The sequence below is a fragment of the Protomyctophum bolini genome (assembly GCF_963924005.1).
Source record: "Protomyctophum bolini genome assembly, chromosome: 7".
In the NCBI taxonomy this organism is placed as follows: Eukaryota; Metazoa; Chordata; class Actinopteri; order Myctophiformes; family Myctophidae; genus Protomyctophum; species Protomyctophum bolini.
Genome location: NC_137868.1, coordinates 33704537 through 33732493, shown reverse-complemented (window position 1 = coordinate 33732493; position 27957 = coordinate 33704537). Strand labels below are relative to the sequence as shown.

The following is a 27957-nucleotide window of genomic DNA, read 5'->3' as shown; positions in this document are numbered from 1 at the left end:
AAACTGTAAAACTCCTGTAAGAAGATTGTGTTTTGAAGATAATGTCAAGGCTGAAAGATGGCAAAGTATAATGTTCTCTGTCAGAACAGCTTTGTTCTAACATAGCCCCCCTCATCCGTGTTTCATTCCCTAAAATGGTGTTGGATATGCATTCACAGGTTTAAAAAAAAAAGAAAAGAAAGAAACAATCCTTACTGGCCAGTTTCTCAGAGGATTTCAATGAGTCTAGACAGAAAACATTTTCACCAGAAGTTGATTTCCAGGGAGCCATTCATTTCTTTTTGGCCTCTTTGGATCACCTTGCAATCTCCCTTCACAACGGCCAAATAATCTGTCTACTGCTCCCTGTGCACATAGGCCTCAGAGGGACATTGATTCTTTTTTGGATGGGTGGCTAGCTGGTCGTTTGCCATTCCCACTGCCTGTGGCCTTTCAGCAGTGCATGGATGAGTAATGCTCCACTGGTGTTATGGAATGAACAGTCTACAAGCCCACACTTTTTTAAAAGATAATTTTGGGGCTTTTTTACCTTTATTTGACAGTTGACAGTACGTAGACAGGAAAGGGGAGAGAGATGGGGGGAGGACACACAGCAAAGTTGATCGGGACTCGAACCCGTGTAAAGCTGGCTTATCAGCCAAGGTGCCTGGACCGCTGAGCCACGGCCCAGGCCTAGCTCACTTTTAAGAAGTTCACTCTCCTATAGCTAGGCTCTCATACATTTGTGGTAAATGTCACACTCATAAATGTGTATTTGCGTGTCTGTGTCCACATTTTGACATTTATGTATTTGTGAATGTTGTTCCATCTTGGCCATCCTGGTTCTCCCTTATCCCCGGGTCACAGTTGTAAATATCAAATTATGGTGGGATACAAGTTCATCATCCCTGGCTGCTGCCTACTGCTGCTGTTTCATCTCTCTTCAAAGACTTGGCCTCTCTCCTTCTCTCCCCTTCCTCCCCTAACCCCTACCCATCCCTCCCTCTCTCTCTTTCTCTCCATTTCCCAACATTCTCCCTCTCCTCCCTCTCTGTCCTTCTGTTGTGTAGTAAGTCAGTTTAGAGAGCATTTGAAGTATGTTTAGAATAGCTGACTCATGGCTGTTTGAGTGCCATGGTGTGTTAATGGAGGGTTTACAGCTGATAGTGGATTGGAAGCCCACTATTGCAGGTGGCCCCAGAAAGCTGTGTGTGCTCGACTGTAGATGTATAGATGTATACATGCATGTCCACATTTGTTTCCGTGACTGAGTGTGCATAATGTGTGTGTATACAGAATAGAATATAGAATATACCAAACACAAGAAATAACAGCATAGTAAGCAGACAAGCAGAGTTATTAAAACAAGCACATGGACATGGCCAAATTGGCCATGCATCTTACACATTAAAAGATGTCACTTTGTTGAGTTCAGATTATTGATGGGACTTGGGATAAAACGCATCTTCCTGAATATATTTTTAGTCACCAGAGGGACTCTTTAGTGCCTTCCGGAGCTCAAAGGCTCCAACAGGCTGAAGAGAGGACTTGTTATGTCACAACATAAAATCCTTAGTGTTAATTCATCCATTTGTAATTGTAGTCTGTGTGATGATTTGTAGAAAAGCCTCGGTCTGGCTCTAACAGGCTGGGTGGTGTGTGACAATTCAGTTGAAGTATTCCTTTGGTACTGCGACGGGCCCGGGAGAACGATAACGCAACATGGAGACAGTATCAAGCTGCTGGTTCACAAAGTTTATTACACATCCAGGGAATAATTATCGTGCTGCATAGTGACGTGACAACAAGATATGAGACATAGAATCGTGACCTCACTGGCGACATCTAACAAATGCCTCTCGTATCTATAAAGTGCATGCAGGCTGTACTATCACATATCAAGTACATAAACACTGTATCTCAAGTTCAAGTACACAGACTTCATTAGATGTACATGGACAAATCACAACAGTTTGTATAAATGGAACCAAATGGCCACTTGGTCCATTTGGTTCCATTTGTACACTCTCAAAGATTAAGCATGTTTACTTAAACACTCTAAATTGTTTTCTGTTAATCATAAATTCATTGTTAAAGACAGAGCACAGGGAGAAGAGCACAGCCTTGTGGGTCCTGACTTGTCTGACGTGCCTCCCTTGACACAGACTCTGGTCTCCGATCCAGAGAACTCTATTAATGTTTAGGTCAATGAGCCATTTTGATTTCAGGAGAATGTCTTCATTGAATTGGAAGCTATGCTATATTATGCATGAACAGAACCCTGGCATATCCTTCATTGGTTCTCAAAGTGGGGTTCCAGGGGATCCACGGAGAAAGATATTTCTAAAATAGCAGATTTACAAGCTCACAGCGCGTCACTTGCAAGCTTGTACATCTTCTATTTTTTTAATATTTCGAAACACAAATATTTAAACGTTTCAGAGGAGGGGTCTGTGACGTGCTTTAGATTGCATAAGCTGTTTGGTGACTCTGTTAATTAAGCTGTGTCAGCACAGCATCGTCTGCTGCTCTTTCTCTCACAGTGCCTCCGTCACTGGAGTGGATCTAGCATGGCATTCACATAGTTTTAGTGCATGCTTGAGTGAACTTGCTGTGTGTGCGTGTGTATGGTGTGTTTGGGGTTTCTCAGTATTAAACACAGGTCTGAAGGGTAAACACTTAATGTGTGTGTGTGTGTGTGTGTGTGTGTGTGTGTGTGTGTGTGTGTGTGTGTGTGTGTGTGTGTGTGTGTGTGTGTGTGTGTGTGTGTGTGTGTGTGTGTGTGTGCGTGCACACTGCACATGTGTGCGCTGTGGAGTTCTACACACAGTCTGTCTTTACTCTTCTTGTCAGTGAGGTGTGTGGAAAAACATGTCTTCACTCATCAGCCACTAATAACAGGACACACACATCAATGGGCTCTTCCTCTGAAGTTAAATCTCTCTCTTTCTCTGTCTCTCTCTCTCTCACACACACACACACACACACACACACACACACACACACACACACACTTGACACCCACTTGACACTCGTCCTTGGTGAGATACTGTACCCTGCTTATCAGCCACCTGGGGGGGATTTTGTAATGTCAAGTTTCACATTTAATGTCGTCAGTCTCTAAGACTGCACATAAGCCTGGCAGAAAGAGTTAATACTGTCCACTTAACACCATGGAGAACATCTTTTAATGCGAGGCCAGTCTATGTTTAAATTGCCCTTAATAATACAATACATACAGTCTGTATTGTTCTCCTGGCCTGCTGCTGTTTTCTGATTGGCTCTCTGATCCAATCTCTGTTGGAGCTCATATACTGTACCTCAAGCTCAACACCTCATTGACCCTCTTCCTCCATGAGCGTGGTCAGCCAAACACAGCCCGTGGCGCTCTGTCGTTAGTAATGCAGATGTGGTGCGTCCGTGCCTCCGTCAGTCCCACCGCGTCATGCTCTCTCTCTCCCTCGTCCCGCTACCCTGCGTCGTGGCTGAGACACCAGCTCAGCCTGAACCCATTAGACCAAATTGCTAAATGGCTCAAATGTGCAACCACTTAAGGCTATGTCTTTAAGAGGAGTAATCTTCAATCTACTGTAGCAGGCAAGAAGAGGATGGGGGGGGGGGGGGGGGGGGGGGGGGGGCTGAAATATAAATAGATGAATTGTGAGAAAGACAAAGAGGAAGTAGGTGAAGCCAAACAATATTAGCTTTTTCCCATAAACATCTCTCTCTCTCTCTCTCTCTCTCTCTCTCTCTCTCTCTCTTTGTGTCTCCCGCTTCTTTTCTCTCTCTCTGTCTTTCCATCTTTGTCTCTGACTTTCCAACTCTATCTTTCTCGCTCTCGCTCTCTCTGTTTCTGTGTGTGTGTGTGTGAGACTTACTGTCTGACTCTTTCATGTCCAACAGATGTATTTATGTTTGCTGTTGTCATTCAAGTGATTGATGAGAGTCTTACACAGTGTTAATGGACAGATTTAACTGGACAATACTCTGTGTGTGATTGTGCTCACCAGGAGGAGTGATGGCTCATAGTCTTTAGTTGTGTTGTCTCCTGTCCATCATATCCTATTCCACACCATGCAGAGAGGCAGACGGACCAGAAGATACCAAGGGAGACTGACATGCAGACAAACTGACAGGAGAACTGACCAGCTAACTGATTTGACATATATACTCTCTCTCTCTCTCACACACACACACACACACACACACACACACACACACACACACACACACACACACACACACACACACACACACACACACACACACACACACACACACACACAGAAATGCTGATTCAATGACAGACACAGTTGGTGACAGACTGTAAAATAAGCCAACTGCCTGGCAGACAAACAGACAAACGGACAGACAGACAGATGTACCGACTGACTGGCAGACACACAGACCGAGGGACATTTAGACAGACATTTAGACAGACAGACAGAAGGAGAGGTTCCATGAACTGCTGCTGTGCAGACCATGGCTTTTCCAGCTTCCTGAAAGACCCCGCATCATCTCTGCGAGCGATCTTTGATCCTCCGCTGACATCATTACAAGTCTGTTGGGCTGACATCAGGCCCGGGCTGCAACGCCGAGGGAACAGGGTTCACATACAGAGATGGAAACGGATGGGGCGGGGGGCGGGGGGTGGGGGAGGGGTCGGTTGGGATGAATGTAATTGAAGACAGGATCTTGTCCTTGATTGTCCCGCGCTGCTCTCCAAAAACCCTGAGTGGTGTGGAGAGGGATGGAGGAGGATGGCTTGAGAAGACAGGAGGAGGCTCGGCCCAGCGGGCCACATGCCCGCCGTCAGAATGTTTGCATTCTGCTGCCAGTTGGATCACGAGGCCCGGTCAGTCGCTGGATGGAGACGGAGCAAAGGGAGGGGAAGAATGGAGGGGAGGTGGGAGAGACAGAAGTTTTATGAAAGGAGAGCAGACGGGCCGGGGGATGAGATGACGAGACAAAGGGAACAAAGAGGAAGGGGATTGTAGAAATCAGGGGAGAGAAATGAAAAGGAGACGGGAGACAGAAAAATAAGAGCGAGGGTGTAGGATAACCCGCCTGGAGCGTAATCTCAGCCCCGAACGTTGCTCAACCTCCCCTTCTCCTGCCATGACAAATTGAGCGACGTCCACGCTCAGACTGTGGAGAAAGTCCATGAGCTGGCTGAATGATGGCGCTGCGTTAGAGCGCTCTCAAGGTGACCAGTGTAAAACCGGTTGGTGGGAAAGCGGCAGCGGTGAGAAGTCTGTTTATTTAATGATCTCAGATGTGTCTCTCCTGTTCTCCTCGTTTTACACTGGGGTCTGCTGGCTCGCTCGGAGTTCACACGGTGCAGCGTGTGTCCGTGATGGATACTGTAACCAACGGTATCATTAATGCAATCAGGCCGCGTCTGTTTTGTCTCTCATTAAGAACGGAGCGCGAGCTATCTCGCTGACAAGGGCCAGGTCATTTGGTAGTGACTTTGAGCTTTTTTCCTCCAATGTGATTTCCATTAAGAGCAAGTTTCCATACGAGTTGTGTGTGTGTGTGTGTGTGTGTGTGTGTGTGTGTGTACGTGTGTGTGTGTGTGTGTGTGTGTGTGTGTGTGTGTGTGTGTATGTATATGAGTATACGAGAGAGAGAGAGAGAGAGGATAAGAGAATAGATAACAGCTGAAATTGCAATCTGTGTCGGGGCTGCTTGGGTTTCAGCCGTGGCACAGGGAGTGATTGTGCTTGCGTCTGTTTGGCTTTTCAACGCCAGGGGAGCTAATGCAGATTTATGAGGGCGAGGAATCAAGTGGACGTGGGGATATAGACGACCATGGAGCCTCTTATCAACATCTGGAGCCTGATAGCATGGCCCCACCACAGCTGTATACGGCTGCAGCATACGCACAGCCACGCGTGCACAGGCACGTGTACACTATAATGCACAGGCTCACATGCACAGAAACACACACACACAGCACTGCGTGAAAAAAGGAGTTAACGGGCAATTATGGGCATTGTATTTAGCCCGTAAACCTCACAGTAATATACAGGTGTGATGGTAAACCTCACAGTAATATACAGGTGTGATGGTACACAGTAATATACACGTGTGATGGTACAATTCGGGAGTTTGTTGGAAGGTTTAACGGGAGTTTCCTGTAATATACACATCCGTATTTCAAGATTTTTGCGCAGTGCAGGTTGAAATGCAAAATACTGTATACACGCTCTCAACTAATTGTGAAAATAGCAGATCTACAAGCTCACGACACCTCACATTGTGAAATGGGTTAAGTCATGTTGTACTGTAGCTACTCTTTCTCATGCCTTTCTATCCTCTCTTCAAGCTCCAGCTTTAGCTCCCTTGGTTCCACTGTGACTGCCCTGGTTGCCTGTGGAGGTCAGAGCCGTGGTCTGGATGGGAACGTTGTTCTGAATAATTCATGGCGTCCACAGATAACAAACATGAGTCACCAGCAGATGGGAAGGAAGGAGCCCCGGCGATGGGAATTTGGGATGAATGTGTCTTTTTCTGTCTCTGTGGATGAGGCACAGCCCTCTGAGCTCACACTACGTGCACACACTCTTTTCACACACACACACACACACACACACACACACATACACGCAAGTTCACAAGTGTGTCATTGATGCAAAATACATATGTGCATGTACACATATTCAGGGAAATATGCAGGTGTGCAGTGTGCGCGCACGCACGCACACACACACACACACACACACACACACACACATGAATCACACAGATCTACTGACAGGCGCTGAGGGCTGCTCACTTGTCAGATTAGCAGTTTGACTTCTGAAAATGCTTTTTCTTTCTCACTATCCACTGTTCCCATATGTTGTCTATGAACACGTATCTCCAACAGTATCTGTTGTGTACTTTCTCTTGGTATCCCCCCCCCCTTTCTCCCTCTTCTCTCTCTCTCTCTCTCTCTCTCTCTCTCCCCCCCTCTTCTCTCTCTCTCTCTCTCTCTCTCTCTCTCTCTATCCGTTTACTAACTTCTCCTTGATTACATCATACTTCACACTACTTCCTGTGTGTTACTGTACCCATTGCTATATAGTCCTGCTTTATGAGGTGGGCCTGGCCTATCGGCCTCGAGCTACCACGCTTTGGTCACACACACACACGCACGTACGCACGCACACGCACACACACACACACACACACACACACACACAAATGTAACACAGATCCACATGGAGAGCTACAGCAGGGCAGTCTACAGCAGAGTACAGCTATGTAAAGAGAGCTAACCTAGGAGGCGCGCTGCCCCGGAGTGAGAGCAGGCTTTCCGTAGGCCAGGGTCTGTTTCCAGTCAAACGTGCCTGTGTCCTTCCTGAGCCCCTGGGCTCCTGTGGCGGATCTGCCCCTGGGCTGCTGGGTTACAACAAGGCAGGGCCATGTACGCTCGTGTGTGTGTGTGTGTGTGATCAGTGTGATGATCATGCCAATGGTTATTCAAAGAACTGCGTGCCGGAATACACACACACATAGTTACCATGTTTACAATGTCAATGTCACATATAGACACACTTTTATCTTACCCACATGAATGCCCATAAGAGCACACTTACACGCGCGCGCACACACACACACACACACCCTCCCACCCACGCACAGCTGAGACCCTTTCCAGTGGTGTCAACAGCTCCCCACACACACACACACACACACACACACACACACAAACACACACACATGCGCACACACCAGCAGAACACCTGTCGGGTTGTGCGGCCCGCTCCAGGACACCTTCAAGTCATGAGCTCATCGGAAAAGCAATTAAAGGCAGCGTAGGCCCTGCACACTGGCGTAATGTTTTGTTTTGCTACTTGGCTTCGAAATTAACCAAACCTGTCAGAAGTCATCTGGCTGACGCGGGCTGGGCTATATTTATTTATTTTCTGTTGGAGAACCCTGGACGCAGGGTCCCCAGGTTGCCTTGCAGCCAACAATGAACCGATTCTGAGGAGGGGATTAGCCAGCTAGAACAAGTTCTCTCTCTCTCTCTCTCTCTCTCTCTCTCTCTCAATGCCCCCTCCCTTCCCTCTCTCTTGGCTCTTGTCTAGCACTCTAATGGTGGGGTCACAGCCTGTGGTCGTGGGGTTGTGACCTACATAGCCCTAATCAGCTCACAAGTATCATTGTGTGTTGACTTTGTGTTTGACTAATCACCCCGGCAGCTTCATCACTATTGCTAACTGTCACTTTTTTCCCTTGACGTCATAATCAGAGAGGAGCGTTCCCCCCCCCCCACCCCCAGGTATGACATGAGAGCAAAATGGCTGCCATGTATATGGTCAATGTTTGACCTGACTTTTTATGACATGGCACAGAGGCAGTCAGCCGTCTATAATAGACCTTTTCTGTATGCCCCCTGTATGTACATATGTCCCCCAGCCGATGACTGGCGTGGTCTTGATGGTGTCACTGCAGTAGCCTACTGCAACAGTAGTTTGCATAATATATTTATAGCATGGCATTGAAGGGGTCAGCCAATCCAAACATGGAGCTTCACGTGGCTTCAGACTGGCCTCCAAGGACTCACTACACCGGGAAGCCATGCATGCCGCTAGTATAGACCCTCTATTCTTTTATTTTTTTGCAGTTGCAGTTACGGAAGAGATGTTGTGCTGTTGTAAAAGACAGATACCTTAACATAACACTAACCGATATATGTATTGTGAGGGATGGGGCTTCAGGGTCTTGTCCCTGAAGCCCAGACTCAGCCACAAACACCAGCAGCCTCGTGGTCTCTTTCAACTGCACTGGTCTTCAGCTTAAAAAAAAACATCAACGTCAAAACACATTAACGGGTCCAGTGATTCAAGCTGAGTCAAGGTGTGTGTGTGTGTGTGTGTGTGTGTGTGTGTGTGTGTGTGTGTGTGTGTGTGTGTGTGTGTGTGTGTGTGTGTGTGTGTGTGTGTGTGTGTGTGTGTGTGTGTGTGTGTGTGTGTGTGTGTGTGTGTGTGTGTGTGTGTGTGTGTGTGTGTGTGTGTGTGTGTGTGTGTGTGTGTGTGTGCGCGTGCGTGCGTGTGTGCGTGTCTTCATTTGTGCAGAAATGTCTGTCCCTTTTTCGCCCACGTCTGTTCAAGCATCTGTGTTTGTGTGTACTTTAAGGGCCCGGCTGCCGTGGTCTCTCTCTCTTTCTCTCTCCTGCTGTTTTTTTTATAGAATTACTTAGGAAGTAAGAAAAACACCTTTGTTATCGTTGTCATCACTTTTCTGTAATTACCCATATAGCGGCCTGTCAGGGCAGAGAAGAACAACACTGCAGCACGCTCCCGAGGTCGGCCCGTAGCACGCCATGCCGTCCCACCCCACTACACCTCTCAAAGGACATGTCACTCTTAAGACGCTAGTGTCAACACAGAGATGAAACGAGGACACAGGCGGGCAGTGGTACCCCCTTCTTACAGCAACACGGTTAACACCCCCATATTTCTCCTTTTGGAGACGGATTGGTTGGGGCCCTTAGCCTCGTCACTGCTGCTGTTAGCTAGCGAGGGGAGCAGGGCAAAAGCCATGCCGGCAGAATGGTACTAGAGAGAGAAAGAAAGAGGTGATGAAGAAAAAGCCTCGTTGCTGTTTTGAGGATAATTTCTCTGAGATGATCACACTATGGCGGGAGGTTTTTTGTATAGTGTTGACATGTGTCTGCTAGGTAATGGCTGCCGTCATTAGCAGAAGGCAAACAAACATCCATCTATATGAAACCGGCTGTCAGTACACTCAAAACACCACCAATACACTGACTCCGCCTGCATAACTTTATTTATTCACATTATTATTTTAGTTATTGTTGTATATTATCACTCATATTATGACTTACCCTCCTTAATTACTAATATACATTACTTAACTTGGTTTCTCAATTATTTACTATTGGCTCGCTTTGCAGAATAATAATGCCACAATACTTACTGGTGCTGTACAATATCCACAGCCTGGCAGCTATAGACTATTATGCATCATTTTTATATCCCCCCCCTGCAAATTTACCTCAGTAATAACTCACTCACTCATCTAAATATTATTGTATTATTACACTGTGACTCATTTATGCTGAGCTTGCTGCATTGTAGGTGTGACTCACGAGAACACTATTTAGAGTGAATCTATCAAATAGATTCCCAGCCCATTCCCAGCCAACCAGATCCTGCGCTGTTCGACACCGTGTTGGGCTATGGGTAAACGCTCACACTGGGGCCCCTGCACCGTAGCCACAGCCAAGGCCTATTAAGCAGCCACAGTGTGGTGTAGGAGTTCAAGCCACAGGGTTGAGGTTATGATTCCCTCCTCAGTAGGAGGGAGCGATGGAGGGGAAGGAGACAGATGAGGGAAGAGAGGGGGGAGGGCTTGGAGGGTGGGGTACACTTTGGAGAAGCGATCGAAGGATGTGGAGAAAGAAGAGATTGGGACAGAGAGACAGATAGCGAGGGAGACGATGAGGAGACGGAGAGGGTAAGCAAAGGGAGCAAGACAGGGGCGGGGGGAGGGTGGAGAAAATATGGCATGATGAATTGAAGGAGGGGAAAGGGAGAGAATGCTATAGGCGAGGAGGTGGGAGGGTGTGGAGGGCTGGAGGTGGAGAGAGATGGAGAGAATATTGAGGAATGGAGGAGTAGAAGGAAAAGAAAAAAAGAGCAGAGGAGGGAGGGGCCATGTAGCGCTATGCCAGTCAGTTTGACTTCATCCAATGAGAAATAAAGTGTCTCGCTCATCAGATTGGATTCAGTAATCAGTGTTACAACATGAGTGGCACGAGATGAAACAGCATCTGGAGAATAATGCTTAGCAACTCTGTGTGTTCATACAGTCCAGCGGCCACAGCAACACACACACACACACACACACACACACACACACACACACACAGTACATGCATAGACACACATACTACGCAGCACATTCAACACCCACCCACACACTTATTTCACACCACTTACACTTGCATTTCTGTGCACGCACACACACACATGCAGAAACATGGACACATTTCACACCGTAGTAGTACTGTGCTGAGGCTCAGGGGCCACAAATCACACAGCGTTGTAAAAGTGGAGCAAATTAGGGCCGTTTTATTTGCATTGTTCACAGGGAATGATGGAGGAGGGAGCGAACTGTGCCAAGCTGGAGAGCTGGTGTAACAAAAGTGTGTGTGTGTGTGTGTGTGTGTGTGTGTGTGTGTGTGTGTGTGTGTGTGTGTGTGTGTGTGTGTGTGTGTGTGTGTGTGTGTGTGTGTGTGTGTGTGTGTGTGTGTGTGTGTGTGTGTGTGTGTGTGTGTGTGTGTGTGTGTGTGTGTGTGTGTGTGTGTGTGTGTGTGTGTGTGTGTGTGTGTGTGTGTGTGTGTGTGTGTGTGTGTGTGTGTGTGTGTGTGTGTGTGCGTGCGTGCGTGTGCGTGTCAGAGAGAGAAAGAGTGGGAGAATAATCGCGCTTATGCTACGTCAATGCCGCCAGGGAACCGTTAGGTGTCCTTGGTGGTGCAATGCAATCAAGCCCTGTCAGAGGTGATACACGCATGCGCACACACACACACACACACACACACACACACACACACACACATCCCTCCCTATGCCGCATGGCCACAGGGCTTGAAACAGAAGACCAGGCCTTCTTCTTATAAAGCCCCGTAAAACCTTCTGAAAGTCCCGGTAGAGCCGAAGCGTCCTCCCATGGCCATGCCGGGACATTCCACGGCACGCCAGGGACCCCGCTCTAATCCTCCAGGCATGGGAGTCATTATTGATAGGATCCTAATGCATTACCTCAGGGCCCCGCTTATTGTTGGTAAAGATTATTATTTAAGAGTAAACCAAAACCCCAGAGTACATCTCACGTTTCATAGAAATCTATCAAAAGAAAATGTTATTCTTGGCTTGGCGCAACACTACTTTGAACGGCGCAAATGAAACAAACTGTGCCGCTCCCCCCCTCGTCACTGTGAAAGCAGGAACAGGCCCGATACCCACAGGCGGGTCATTAGGATGCAGGGTAACTGTAAGACACCCAATCTGAGGAGATTTGTTCAAGTCACTCTCCATTACTTGTTATTAGAAGCGATGGATTGCGTCGATCCATATCGCCGTATCTCGAAGCAAAACAGCATTTTTTTTTCTAACACGCCGCATAGTTTCGGCATTGGTAATCCCACATCACTTCATCAGTGTTCCTTTGGCTTACCATTTTTTTTGCGCTGTGAAGTTTGATATTGACAAACGTGATGCAGAGTTGGCTGTCACACAAAAGCCCCTTGTGTGATTAAATTGACTTTGATTAGGCATTTGATAGCTTGTTGTTTGTGCTTTCCTGCCAATGTTGACGTCAGTTCGTTTGCTAAAAGCTATTGAAGCTGTGATACATGAGAAAGTTGGAGCCACTGGAGATGGGCAGCTGCAAAGTTTAGGGGGCTAAAAGTTGGATCAACTCAATGGGGACGATATATCTAATTGGGGGGAAAAGTGTAATAAAAGATATTGCTTGTGCACATGGTCATATTGTGAAATGAACCTTCGAATATCACCCCCTCTCTCTCTCTCTCTCTCTCTCTGTAGGTGCTGTGTTGCTGGTTACTGTCCAGGGTATAGCAGTCAATGTGGACCCAGTCTTCTGCACATGGCTTCTACACAAGCCACACAGAGGAAGCAACAGGCAACAGCACCAGGTAGGATATCGTAGAGATTCAAGGGATTTTATTGTCACCTACGTACTGTAGATGTACGAGACCATGCATTGTGAAAATCATGGCACCCAACATGTCACCCTCCTTGCGGTGCCATCTTCTCTCTTCTCCTCCTGGTTCTCTCCATGGGTTTTCTCTCTCTCCATCTTTCTACTCCTGTGACTTGGTCACTAATCAAAGCCCCTCTCCTCACGATGTCTGTCCCTTTCTACACCTGTCTGTCTGTCTCCATCTCTTTCTCCTGTAGACTGTCGTACTCCCTCTCGTGTCCACCTCACTCAATCTCTCTGTCTCTCACTCCCTGCTACGTTTCTGTTCTCTCTCTTTCTACCTCCCTTCCTCCTCCCCCCCTCTCCCTCTGTTTCTCTCTCCCCAATTCCCTCCCTCATTCCCGCCCTCTCTGCTACCTTTTTCCATGTGTTCTGCTCCCTGTCTTCCATCCAGTCTCTCTCTATTTATTTGACAGGGGTCATGGTGATGGTTATGGACATTGAATGCACTGTGTGTGTGTGTGTGTGTACGCACGTGTGCGAGCACTCGCTGGCGCATGCGTGCGTGCATGTGTGCGTGCACACACACACGCACACACGCGCATACATGCGCACACGCTGATTGCTTGGGACATAGTGCAGGTTCTCGCCATGTAGTTCTGCTCTATAAATACTTGCTTTAGTAAATGAAAGTATCATATTGTAATACTTTTAATGTTGCTGCTTTCAGCAAACTCATCTGTTTCATGCCTCCCACAGTTTGTGCATGTGCGTGTGTGTGTGTGCGTGCGTGCACATGCATGGGCCTGTATATAATGTATGTGGGTGTGTACATTAGCCATATATTTAGTGCATGAGTGAAGCTGGCTGACACAGAGACTTAATTGCAGTAGGTAGACAGGGAGTTGGGCCCTGGGCCCTGGTTCAGCTCTGCCTTGGGGTCACTGGGGGTCCTAGCTGTGCAGAGAAGCACATGTTATTAGTTGAACTGCTGCCAGGGTGAAGGATACATAAGACTGTCTGTCATGGAGAGTTTGTTTGTGTGTGCATGTAATACATGCGTGTGCGTTTGTGTGTGCGTCCGTCCTTCTGTGTGGACATATGGCGTGTGTGTGTGTGTGTGCGCAGAGAGCCCATGTCAGGGCTCCTTGTCAAGGCCTAGCTCGTTTAGGCAACGCCTTGAAATGAAGGCCAGACTGCAGCCAGTGAAGGACAGAGGAGATCTCTGGGTGATGAGGACATGAGTGGAGGTACTGTATGAGATGAGGACGAGCAAAGTGAAGTCATTCATTTAATGCTGAAAGTGTAAGCATTGACAACTTTGTCACGTTTTTTGTGATGAGGAGACAGGGGAGGAGGTGAGAAGACTGTAGATGAATTGAGGTTAAGGATGGGAGGGGAGAGGAGGCGAAAAAATCAAACTAAGGGAAAGTAAGGAGAAAAGAAGAAAGAATTTGGAATGGAGTGATGAGGGAGGGAGGGGGAGATGAGGGCAGAGGTAAGAGGAGAAGAGAGAGGAGAGAAGTTGTGAGGCTGTGTGTGTGTGTGTGTGTGTGTGTGTGTGTGTGTGTGTGTGTGTGTGTGTGTGTGTGTGTGTGTGTGTGTGTGTGTGTGTGTGTGTGTGTGTGTGTGTGTGTGTGTGTGTGTGTGTGTGTGTGTGTGTGTGTGTGTGTGTGTGTGTGAGAGCTCACATTATGTCATCCATTAGGAATGAATGATGGTCATTTGTTCATATGGTGTACCTGCTCTTAGCATGAATATTAGATTGTGGGCCAAGCACATATTTTCCATGAAGTGTACAGTGCAAGTCAAAATGTATAATATTTAGCCTGGTCTTTATTTCTTTTTTTAAGCCTTCCTGCATTTTCTGTAATTATGTCAAATAACACATGAACCATCAAACTCTTCATATTGTATGTCTATACAGTATCTGAGCGTTGTGTGCATGGCATGCATGGATGCCACGCGTGTATATATCGTCATGTGTGAGTCTTTGTATTTCGCTCACATGTGCGTATGTGTACACTGTATATACTAGCTTGCTTGCATGTGCACAGCCTCCACTAGACCCTTTGGTAACTGTATGTGTATTCTGTGATCATAGGATGTATTGTGTTTCCACTCGTGCAGTGTTTTCTGGTTTTGTTTAATAGTTATTTTCTGAGAGGGTCCTATTAGCTATTAAGCTACTACTGCAGTTTGATTATTTTTATTCACATGTGTTATTCATTTCCGACGGCAAGGTTGGCGGTATAATACAGCAAACAGTTTCATCTCAGTTCTTAAAGGGATAGTTCAGAATTTCTGAACTTAAGCTGTATGAAATACTTGCCATTAATATAGTGGTTGCAACTGTATTTATTGATAACCCGAGTCCCGTGGTGGGAGTTCTGCTCTGATTTTGTGGGAAGCACTAGGGGCCACGCATTTAAAGTAAATTAACTCACAAAACTTTCATTTGTATTGTTGACCTATTTCTGCAACTTTCATAAATCTTTGACTCATCTATCACACGGAACTATGTTTTTTGTGTCCATATCACTACACCCAAAAAATTGTTCCATGTGATAGAGGGGTCAAAGTTGCACTAATATTTTAGAAATTGGTCAACAATGCAAATGACGCCAGTCTTGTGGATTCATTTACTTTTAATGCATGATAGTTTCCTGTGCTCTTTATATCTACAAAGCATTCATACAGTATACTCTGTGTTTTTTAAAAACAACATCTGGTGTTCAGACGTGCACTCATGAATCCAGGTTTGATGCAACTCGGCCAGGGCGTGGCTGTGACATCACATGCCAAATGCCAATCAGAGCCTCACAAAAGGAATGCGTTTACATGCATTGGTCAATGAGTAAGTAAAGCCTTTTCCAACACCACGTGGGTCTGGCAAGGAGGAAGTCAATGGCTTGTTTTTGCCTTAATGCATTTGGTGTTTCCTTTGGGATGTCTCTGGAGGATCCAACGTATACTGTACATTTTAACAAATACTGGAATACAAAATGACAGCAAAGATGAAGCAACGATAAAGGTACTATAAATGGCCTTTAATTGACATTTAGGGGTGATAAATCCATGACATTGAACAGGATTGTTTTTCATCCCTGAGACGTGTGCAGGGACTGTTTGACTGTTGAGCCCAAACCACACCAAAGGGTCGGGACAAAACGTTTTTTAAGGTAAACACCCACACACCAATGCTACTCATTGAGTTGCATTGGTGTGGCCCGACCCGACCCTTTGGTGTGGTTTGGCTTTCGAGTGCACAAACTCTAGCAGTATCCAGATTTAGCCAAATGGACCTGTACATTTGTACACTCTGTGTAAAACTAACCCTGAAGTATTTGAGACGGCATGGTCACCCTACAGCACCTCCAGTGGGGCGGTCAGCCTTGTTGCGCAAGTCCTTGGTGTGGCCTTGCGCAGCTGCATCACATATTTGTTCTGCTGCTAGCTGATTCCAGGGGTATTCCCTCATTTCAGAGACCAACATTACATCCTGTTTTTAGAAGTGTGTGTGTGTGTGTGTGTGTGTGTGTGTGTGTGTGTGTGTGTGTGTGTGTGTGTGTGTGTGTGTGTGTGGCAGCCCCTCAAAACAAACATAGACAGCCATCACAGACTCCTGTTGCTCTTGGAGACCACCATACCCCCCTCTTTCTGTCTCTCTCTCTCTCTCTCTCTCTCTCTCTCACTGCCATTTAACTGTGCCCAATGTTTCCTGATCACTTACGCTTAAAAGTTTGGGAATTAATTTGTAGATTGATTAAAAATATTAAATATTTAGGATGTAGAGTCTTGAGTCACATGACTTGATTCCCAAATGTGACGACTTCTGATTGTCTTAACTTCTATTCTCTCAACAACAAAAAAGAAGACTTGAATTGACTTTGACTTGGTATTCAGTATTTGGAACTTGGTCTGTTTTGTTTGCCAATGAGCATTGCCTGCAGCATTTGACTTTCTAACATTTTGCTTTGAAAAAGCTGAGCTCCACTCAACAGCGCACAAGACTTTTTAAAGAGAAAGTGAAAGAAACTGTCAAATAATATCAGATTCTGTACAGAAATTCCATATTGGTGCATCCATAGTTACTGTATGATCAGGAGCTTGTTTTAACTACCTGAAGTAATTTAGCTACTACTAACTATTTAACAGCAAAAAAATACATTTCAAACATGCTGATATCACTGTTTGTTCCATTTTGTTTGTTTAATTTTCAAAACTACGTTTCTTTGCCACCTTCCCCATGACCTCATGGGTGCTTAGTCATGCTGTGATGTCATTGCAGGCTCCAGGGGCAGTTCCCATGGCATTGCCTGTGGCCAAGCGGCGAGAGGATGAAGTGTCTGTGGGGAGCACGCCATTGGTCAAACAGCCATCCAATCCGGCCTCAGACTACGCCAGCAGCCCGGTCAAAACCAAGACTGTCACAGGTATGCTTATCAAACCCAAACTGTTATCATAGATTCAATAAATCCTTCACCACAAACTTACAATAACATGGCATGTGTATCAATCTAACACACTGTACAGTTCTGCTTTCAGACAGCATCATAGGGTTACATCTAAATTGTCGGTATGTTCCCAGATTAGGTTCTATAAGGTTGAGTATTGCTGTTCCTTTGAAACCTCCAATCACATTGTGCTTATAGCGTGTGACAGTTTGGACTCTCTGTTGCCACAGTGTCTGCGCGAGAGGCATCTCTGATTTCAATAGTGAAATAATAACGGGCTACAGTTTTTAACCCTAGTTGTTACTATGTAATTAATCCATGTTACTATGTTGTTACATAACACACTGTGGCGACCTGACACCTGGGTGACCCTGTTCTTTTGGAGGACACCGCATCTCCAGCCATCCCTGCTCTGTTTTCCTCCTCTAGCTGTATTACCGTGGCTCTCTGGGCTCCAGATGCCCAGAATAGATGAGTGGCTTGGCTGTGCAGACCCTTCCTCTATGCCAGTTTTCCGCTTTCTGGGACCCCCCTCCTCAGAACACAAACACACGCACGTGCGCACGCACACACACACACACACACACACACACACACACACACACACACACACACACACACACACACATGCTGGTACGCATACACACATACGTAGGGGTTTCGCACACGTGGAGATCTGTGGCAATACACACATTCACACATGCACAAACACACCATTGCTTTGGTCCTCTGTTAGATCCTCTCCGGTGGATTTTCCAGCGCAGTGTCTTGCTGTTTCTAAGTCGGAAAGTCTGAACCCTTTGGGGCTCGGGATGGACAGATTGGAGAAACAGGAGAGCAGAAGGACACAGAAGAAGAGATGATGGCTGCAGTTCAGAACCTTGTCAGGGATGTGACTGCCTGGTTTATAGTCTTGAACACGCTGTTAAACACATACACGCCTGTGATTCCCACAGGTCCTGGGGTTATTTGCAGTGGTTGCAGGCCAGGTCAGGACAGGAGTCAAGTCATTGAGCGTGTGCGTGCAATGCAATAAGCACTTATAATGTTATTCTTGTCAGTTTGAGGAACCTGTCTGTGATAGTGTTGGAGCTGACACAAGTACGTCTAGGGGAAGCCCTTAACACACACGCACAGACAAACACACACACACACACACACACGCGCGCGCGCGCACACACACACACACACACACACACACACACACACACACACACACACATTCTGACACTCATACCTGGGAGGACTGCTGAAGCAGTCACTCTGTTTAGGAGCTGTCCGTGACACAACACAGGCCCTAATTCACTGCAGCGATGGTTTTCATTTAATACCCATACAGTATAAACGTAATACCCCGCCTTTCTCCCTCATGTTTCCCTATTGATATTTAATTGATGTGATTCAATGGAATATCTTGGCTGGGTTTCACGTTGGGGAAACTGAATTAGTTGCAGTATTTTAGAAGAAAAAAAAGAAGGAAAGAAGAAAGGCCTCCCCAGTCTCTACTGTTTGAATGTCACGGTGTTTAGACTCCAGGTCTTTTAAGCGCTTCCATGGTCGAAAGATGCTCTGCCAAGCGATTGCAGCAAAGAGTCGGGGGAAATAAGCAAATGATGGTTTACTTTCTTTCAAGTCAGTGGGAAATGTGTTCCCAACAGGAGTGATGAGTCCCTGTTTTGGGTGAAGTCATACTGTATAGCTATAAATATCAGCGTATATCTATGACGTCGCCCCTTTTGTCATAAAGTTGTTTTGACAGGCGAAATGCTCCTTCGACATTTTTTGTAGTCCTAAAAAAACCCATTAAGGTTCTTTTTGGTTTTCTTTAACCCATTTAGGCCTGACGTCAAAATAAAAAAAGAAGGCAAAAGCAAGCACTCGGTTGAGTATTTCCTACAAGCTCGTAGCGCACCACTCGGTGGCGCGCTATGAGCTTGTAGATCTGCTATTTTTCAATAGCTAAAGTATTAGTTAAAACACAAAGTGGTTCCCGCCCAAAATGAGTTAAAAGCATGCTGCTGAAAAGGTCACAGCGGCTTTTTTTCCTTCATTTCCCCCCTGCGCTCCTTGATTCATCTAATCTACACTAATGGCTTTTCCATACCACGGCATCTTTGCTTACTCACATCTCGACAGTGTGCTCGCTCATTAAGGACCGTCAGTAAACAGTCCCTCTGGCTCCCACAGAGTGCACACACAGCTCCAGCAGGCTGCAGCCCATCAGCGACACTCTGCTAAAGTCTATTACAACGAGAGTACACTGTGGTTATCAATCTACATGGCCTCCTATCTGCCAGCCGCCTTTTTCCATCTTAACTTTGTTGTTTGCTTGTCTTGTTTTTTGTTAGTCATTCTCTACTCCTGTATGGTTCCCTATTGGTATTGGTCATTTGCAACCGTGCGCACATCTGTCTGACTATGAGACAGTCGTGAGTTTCACAATCAGTGCACACACACACACAAATAAACACACACTCGCTTACCACGTCTCGTGGTGAAATGTTAAATGGACAACACATCTGGACTGGAGTTGTGTGCGTAATGGAGTGTTTAATGTTGGGCATGTTCCTATATGGCATCTCATTATTGGCTTGCATTAGTTCATTAGAAACATATACTCAGTCATTCTTGAGCACTTTCTACACCAAATATTTTCCTGGTAAAGGGTAAACAAGCCGTTGGTTACTAGGTGTTGCTACCATGTGTTCTTAGATTTCAACATAAAAAACCCACACATTGAAACGAAATTTCTCTCAGTAGTTGAATAGCATCTTCCTTTGGAAGTGGCCGCAGCACTGCCGGAACAGATGTAACAAAAAAAAAAGTTACAAATTGTTTCCGAGAGCAATCAGGATACGAAGAGGGCCGAGGCATTTAGGCCCTGGTGGTTGTAATTACAACCAAACGACGAGCCTCCGTACAGTGGAGGCACAGTCCTGACGGACTGCAGCTCCTCTCAGCAGGCGGGACCTGGCTGCAGAATAAGAATCCATCCTTCCTGTGATTAATAAATTGACAATTTTATTCCTGTACAGTCAGTATTATGTGATGGTGATGACTTTATGGCATAGGAAGTGCTGGCAAATAATATTGAGTGAAAAATGCAATGTTCTCATGTCCTGCGGGGGTCAGTGGATTGCTGCAGATACTTGATATATAGAATTATACTGATATTACGCTACACTCAATTGTCTTAATAATCCAGACTTCCTGTGATTAATTGGAGGTTGATGAATAGAACAGTGAAGTCCTCATATTTTCCAGGTTTGGCAGGTTGTGATATTTGAGACATATATCTATGGGTTTATATATTCTGATATTTAGCCCTCCCTCTGGTATAAGCTAGTTGACGGAGAGGCAGTGGCAGAGAGAATGAGATGGAAGGAGAAAACTACAGTATGTGGTGGTGAGACCCTCAATGTTTATATCCACCCTGAAGCAGAATTCACATGCGTGTTACTCCTTTGATTGCACACACAGTTCAGTGAACGCTGAATACTGGGGAACACAAACAACTCAAAGGAATACATGGGAATGGGAACGGTTAGTTGTGAACTATCCAAGGTTATGGGGATACCTTGTAGTTGGTGTTTAGGGTGGAGTTCCCTTGTAAAACCTTCCCCGTGCTGCAGTCACGTCCTGAGACGAGCTGCTGACATCCAACATGTTATGATTGGAATTAGGCTCTCTAAAGAAGATTTATTAATTGCTTCACCATGTGTGGTGTGCAGCAATAAGGGTCTGGATGTTTTAACAGAGGGGGGAGCGGCTTGCTCTGGTCTGGGATGGATGTGATGTAAAAGACTGGCTGAGGTCAGACCTTCAATATGACTTAGTTATTAGTTTATCGTGTTTTCCTGTGATGTTTATGCTTTGTTGAATGTTTGCTGAACATATAAATTATACATATCTTCTGAGTCTTATCTTTTGTCGGCAGGGGATGCATTTCCAAAGGCGTTGGTGGCGGCTAGTTGTCGGATGGATCTTTCTGCATGTTTTTGAAATAGCGGCGTGTTTACCTCAGGACATCTGATCCTGCTGTTTAGATTGAATCAATAAGGCCTAATGATTTACTGCAGGGGTAAACCGATCGGACAAGAGATGAGAAATGGGCATTGTGTCCTGATGGCCTTTAATCTCATCAGCACTGACGGAGGAAGGATTGCAGGCAAATTGATAATTGCCCTGAGAAATGAATTGTGTTGTTGTAAGAAATGAATTTAAATGGTCCAGCTCATTTTTCCCTTTCTGGATCGGGTACTGAGAAAGTATTTCCTTTTGTTGGTTGTATTATTTCTTTTTGCTAAATTGTAATTTGGCATTTCACTCGGTAGCTCTAATGTGTTTGTTTTAACATGACTCCAAATAAACGTCTAGCTATATGACAAGGTTCATTTTAGTTGCGGGGGTTATGTGCGGAGTATAATTTCTCCGGGGACTTTCAGGGGGTTGGTAATGACCGCAGCAGACGTTTTATTTTTCAGCCTTCAGTCGTCTATTTGGGTAAACAGTGGGGAGATGTACAGGTTGTTTGCCAGTTGGAGTCAACACATATGTTTGAGCCGCCATTCGTAGGGACACGTGGGAAATAAACACACACGTTTGGCTCGGGCTCAGCGGAGGCAGCCAGCCAACTGGACTGCCACTGGAGCTGTACACTGTTGACCTGGAGGAGACGTCATTAGGTTCTTATATAGGAACCGCATCATCACCAGCATCCTGCCACAAAACAACAACCTATCATGAGTGTTAGAGCTCAACAATTCAACCATTACATACGTATTAATTTGTTTGTCTTGTGGATATTTTAGTTTTAAAACGTTCCATGCTGTTGCATGGAACGTGCTGTCGAGAACTGCAGGCATCACTTTCATCACTTTCAAACAATTGGAATTGGAATATTGGTATAAAATACTAAATTTTCTTCTATACTAGATTATAGTTCATTATTTTGAAACATACTGAGGAGCACAACATGGCTTCCAATCACTCACACATGCATTGTAAACTAAATCTGTCATCCGATCGTCGTGTTATGCACACATCTTGCACACTATGGCTGATGCGTATTAATCAATTCATTGTGAAAATTTTGCAGAACAAAACAGAGTCATCATGCAGTGAGGATGATTGCGTGGTCCTGAAATGTAGAAATGTAAATTGTAACCTAGAAATGTTACCAAGGGTTACATTTCTACCCTCTCTGAGTTAAATGAACCCTCAGAACTTTACAGCGATCTTGAGTCAGACATTCTGGTACTCCTAGCTGGCATGTCAAGTTAGTTTGTGCTCCAGTATAGCATTGGCACTCAGCCCTCCTTTGAAAAGCACACAATGTTTTACCCACTATGCATTTAAGTGGTCAATTGGAAAATATCAAGTTAACAGGTTGTATGTTGAGAGACAGGTTGCTTGGCTGGACCTTCATTTTGAGATGAAATGGTCTGATATGCTGGATAGGATGTGGAATAATATTGATATGTGGGCAATTTTTTTTTGTTCCGCCTGATTATTCCTTGGCCAGGACAATACTTTCATGTGCCCACTGATTATCATACTTTTCCACTGGAGATATAGATTTTCCCTCAGAACTCACCTCAGGGGAATTAACAGGATAACTCCTAATCCAGTGAAAGAAATGTATTTTCAGTGCTGTGTTTTGGTAGTTCAAAGCCTCTAATAGCGAGTCATCCCTGTTTCCAGTTGGCCATCTGAACAGATGCCTGGCTCTTTTATGGTCTAAAGAGAGTGCTGTGTTTTGTTACACCACATTCAGCCTAGCTACAGCTTGGTGCTAATCAAGAGGGGACTTTCCTCCAGTTCCAGCGAAGGTGCCTGTTAATGTGTAGGCAAATGCACAGAGACACTCCTATAGGCACCACCTATAGCTCAGATGGTTTCCACAGAAGTGAGAGCAAGGTGAACATACTGGGTGGATGTGGGAATGAATTCTGTCTCTTTAACATTCTGGCTTTGGTCAATATATGTATGCAGTTCAGAAACCCGTCCACCAGTGACATCATTGTTAGGCAGATATTTTTTTAAACAAGATTCTTTTACAAGAATGTTTAGATTTTTATTATCGTGAGAACGATGGCTTTCATTTTCGCATTGCAACAATTCAGGACTAGAAAGCCTGCAGTTTCTATTAGCTTGGATTCCCCATCGATGATGCCACTGGTGGACGGGTTTCTGAACTGCCCACAGCCCTCCTATGAGACACAGACGGGAGTAGAAAAATGTTGTGCCATTTTATCATGATTATTAGCGAGGACCTATTATATGAAGTGGTCCTCAGTGGTGTGGTGAAGTGGTCCTTTAAACACCTTAATTTCCCCTCAGAATGAGTACCTACCGACCTACCTACCGACCTACCCAGTGTATATATATTATGTAGGTATATTAGGTAAGATAAAAGAGACCTTGATTATCCGTTTCTCTTTGGTTTTGTCTTTAAACTCTGCACATGCTAACATAATGCATTGTACAGTACACATTTTACTGCACACAGATTAGACTTGACTGGACTGGGAACTCTCGCTTTATGTTCAGTTCTGTGTTCTATAAATATATTGTTCTCAATAAGTGTCATAATGTAAAATATATTAATTTGACAATGTCCTAGAAGAGCTTGACGTGTCATGTCCTCAAAGGTCCCTCTTATTGTTTAGAGTTGTGTGGCTTTGGCAGGGGGTTGTGTCACTAGTTGTTTTCTTCTTGTTTAAAGACAGTCGATGTTCCTATTTACTTTACTGGCCTTGATGGTCACAGTATTTTGCCTGGCCAAACATTTTAGTCGAAAGACTGTACATTGCAGAGTGTTTTGCATTAATTTTTCTAAACCAAACACTAGAAGGATCATTTATGTCACCTCAAGGGGTTTGTTTGCATGTTGCTATAGGAACACCATTGCAGAAGTGTTAACAGTTGTTTTCATGTGATTATCCTTTACAAGAAAGGCCACAGAACGACGACTTTGAAAACAAGTCGTTTTGCCTGAGTTTTGAGGTCGGCTTCAGTCTCTCTCGCACAATTACGCCACAAATTGGTTCACATAAAACTAGCCTCTTAAGTATTTTCTTTATTTGTCCCTAATGAATGTTCTTGTTGGCAGCCAGACTGTGTTTTTAGATTGAGAGCCTCCCGGGCCTTCTCATTGTTCTCTACTAGCCCCTACCAGAGTAATGATCTCATTGGCTTTACTTCGAAATCCTAAAATTAGCCACTGGCGCACAGAGAATGCACTTAGTTTTAACTAAGTGCGGCGGCATTGGCTCAGGGGTAGAATGGCCAGATGGGAACCACAAGGTTCCCAGTTCGAACCCGGGCTCCCCCAGAGTTGTCCTCCCTAATTGCTCCCGATGTGCAGGTTGGTACCTTGAATGGTTTCCTCCGTCATCGGTGTATGAATGTGTGTGTGAATGGGTGAATGTAATGCACAATCTATGTAAAGTGCCTTGGATAAAGGCGCTATATAAATGCACCATTTACCATTTATATAAATGCTACCATTTCACTAAGAAACCTTTCTAAAGTTTGGAGAACTGTTGTTTTCATGTCCTGTCTGCTCGTGGCCAGGAGGAAGATCTAATGTTGTTGTTTAATGTTTACTAGGAAGACGAGTGAGAGAGAGAGATGGAGAAGTGGCGCGTGGCATGGAGGATGGTTGTGCTTTGAATTGGTACGGAAGAAGACATTGTTTGACGATGCAGTGTCAGTCAGGGTCCTGGGGTTCTCCTGCTTGTCATCTCTGTGATCTCAACTACGTACCCTATGTATCAGATGAAAAAATAATTAGGATGTTATGGGTAGAAAGAGAGCATGATACATATACGCATGTGCATCTATGTGTTTATTTGTGTCTGTATATCAAATGAGAGCTGATGAGGGGACGTCAGGCAGAACTCACATACGTCACACTTTTACCATAATCCTGACCCAAGTAGCTTGATGGAAGTCAGGCAGTTTTCATTGGCCGCCACACGCTTTGCAAGAGGGGATAATGTTTTCATTGTGTTATTTATGTAGTTTAATTTTCCTTGCAAAGTCAATAATTTATCAAGGTAATGAAGGCCCAAGCAGGGGAAAGAAAAACAATATATGGCAGGAATAATGAGATAGTAGGCCCCCCTGAGGAGGGCGAGTGCGGTCTGCGGGGAGCTTAATTCAGCAGATTAAAATGTCCCTCGCTCTCACTGACGAGCCCACAAACTTCTCACTGACATGCATGCTGCCTGGTCAATCTGCAGCCAAAAGATCTGTCCCACATCTTGGCCTTGAAGTATTCCTTCTGTGCTCTTATGAAGGATGGGGGGGGGGGGATTAGGGTCTGTGGATGTTGGCTGTGGTTTTCGGGGGTTTAAGGTAAGAGACGCAGGGAGGGGAGGTGGGGTTGAGATGTGGTTCATCAGGCAGAGAAGGGGATTAGTGAGCGGACGTGGGGCAGTTCATATGACAGGGAAACAGGAGTGGATTGGAAATAAGGTTGGGGTGATTTCACCAGGGACCTTTCAGAGGGTCCCCGTGTCACTGAGGAAAGACGTCTTCTCCTTCTTTTTTTTTCTCAAATGTTTTATCCCACAATTTTGTAACTCATTTTTTTCACCCAGTGTCAATTATCTAATGTAATCCTGTGTGCTACATTTCCTCTGCCAACCTGGGGGGGGGGGGGGCAGCCGACTGACCTCATGTCTCTTTCTATGCATGAGGAGTCCAAGCTGCTTCTTTTTACCTGACAGGGGAGAGTTTCCCCGGCCGGACGTGGAAACTCGCCACTAGCCGAGTGCGTGGAAGGAACACGTTATTCCGACCAGTTATTTTCCCCTCCATCAGGCTGGCCAGGGGGAGGTAGTTTAGAGACCAGGATTACGGCATGTTTTTGTGAGGGTACCTACCCTAGGGGACACGGGGAGAACATGCAAACTCCACACAGAAAGGCCCTTTCGCCAACCCCGCCTCGGGTATGGGCACTGATGACGCTCGCACGTCTTCTCCTTCTGCTCGTTCTTTGCACGTTGTGCTGGCTGGCAGAGGCCTGCAGCCTTTCTCATCTGATCCCTCTCCTCTTCTCTCTCCCCTCTCATCTCACACTACTACTATTAGAGACTAATCTTTAATGTTAATATCCTCAACACTACAGCTATATTCTGTTAGAGGGCATCTTGCAACGACAACCTTCAAACCCACAGGTCTCAGAATGAAAGAGCAAAAGACAGACTATATAAAGGATGGGAGAGAGAGAGAGAGAGAAAGTGTGAAGGACACATACAATAAAACTGTGGTCTGAAAGCAGCCAGCCCTCCACAGACAGCCCAGCCGTACCGCCACTTTGCATGGCGGCTTCAATAGCACTGTAACAAATGGAGTCGCATAAATATTTAAATAAACACCGACTTGCATCCAAAACAAATAGGCGGGTGGGTTATTAAAGAGCCTCGGTGCTGCCTCCGCGCGCAGCTGTAACAGCATATACAACACTTCAAGTCATTGTAAACCACTGGTAATAGGGAACATACCGGAGAGACACAGGGCCTGCATGGGAACACACTGATGGTCCTTTTTAGGGTCCAGTTGCTCAACCACTCTGGACAGAGGGACAGTGTGGGCTATTTTACAATAGTTTTTTAGTCCAATGCCTATAGAATCCAATGTCCTAGAGAATACCAATTATTAATACTTGTGCAAGTAATTGTAAATTAGTAAATTGTGCAAAACTTTTGAATCAATTTGATAACATTTTAAATACAGCTATAGACTGCCGGTGCCTCTTGGCCTATTTGTTTGTAACAATAGGTTGGGAATGTATGACCCTTCTGGTTATTACAGTATGTCAGAGTACCCGTTGTACCCTTCTGTCTACTGTATGTATGTGTTCTTTTTATACCTAAGTATGGAGATCTAAGTGTATACTGTATATCTGCCTGACTGCATGTGTCCGTTTTATGCCCATACTGTATATGGAGATCTCTGTATCGATCTAGCTTTGGTGGTTCTATCAGCCTGACTTCATGTTTGGGCCATAGATCGGCATATGCTATAGGACGGCATGGCAGTTGTGGACAACCAGTTATGCTATACTGTACTTACAGTACTGTATATGGAAATATTGGTTGGATTGTCGCTTCTGGAAACTGCCTACTGTATCTGCCCAACTTGACACCAAGCACTGCACTCCCTGATGCACGCAGAGTTTGAAGTCGATAGATCTCTGTTCCCAGGATCTAAGAAATATTCCTTCTCTCTATATGTGATGTGTCGAATCCTGTGTTGTAATTACAAAGCGTTAATTACACTCAATCTGTGTGGGTCCATTTTTGCAGAGTTACTGTAAAGTGTAAACCAACACTCTGGACTACACTTCAGTAAGTGTGTGAGTTGACTCTGGATAGCTTGCTCATGCACGTGTGTGTGTGTGTCCGCGCCTGCTAGAATGAACATTTGCACGGAGTGCAATGCACACCCGCCACACACCCTCACACCTTTTACAGCCCTAGTTGATCTGCTACAGTGGTGTTGTGTAGCACATCATGAACCGAAGGCCACACTTGATTCAGCTTCTCTCGCCCAACTCATTGTGCTGCAAAATGACGTTGTGTTTTTCGGTGCTGTGTTTTGATCTGATCACTTGACACATGCTCGCTCTGTGGGCTTCAAAAGGCCCGGGGCTTTCACTGGCTGTGACATGTGACAGTTGGAGCTGTTAAAGAGGATGAATAATCACCATTAGAACACCAGCATGTTTATGGGAAAATGGACTGGCAGCTCTACACTCCAGATGAAGACTGGGACATGGAGGGAGAAAGATAGAGAGGGGGGGGCTGTAGAGAGGGGAAAA

At 45.4% G+C, this 27957-nt stretch overlaps 1 protein-coding gene across 2 annotated transcripts in view; it reads left to right on the top strand.

Annotated features, from left to right (window-relative positions):
- Positions 1-27957, top strand: part of vps13b (vacuolar protein sorting 13 homolog B) — a 445793-nt gene that overhangs the window by 156868 nt on the left and 260968 nt on the right. For both annotated transcript variants that reach the window (XM_080768430.1, XM_080768431.1), the window contains exons 20-21: positions 12549-12658; positions 16958-17102. In XM_080768430.1, the coding sequence (XP_080624556.1) occupies positions 12549-12658; positions 16958-17102 (255 nt within the window). The remainder of the gene's footprint in view (positions 1-12548; positions 12659-16957; positions 17103-27957) is intronic.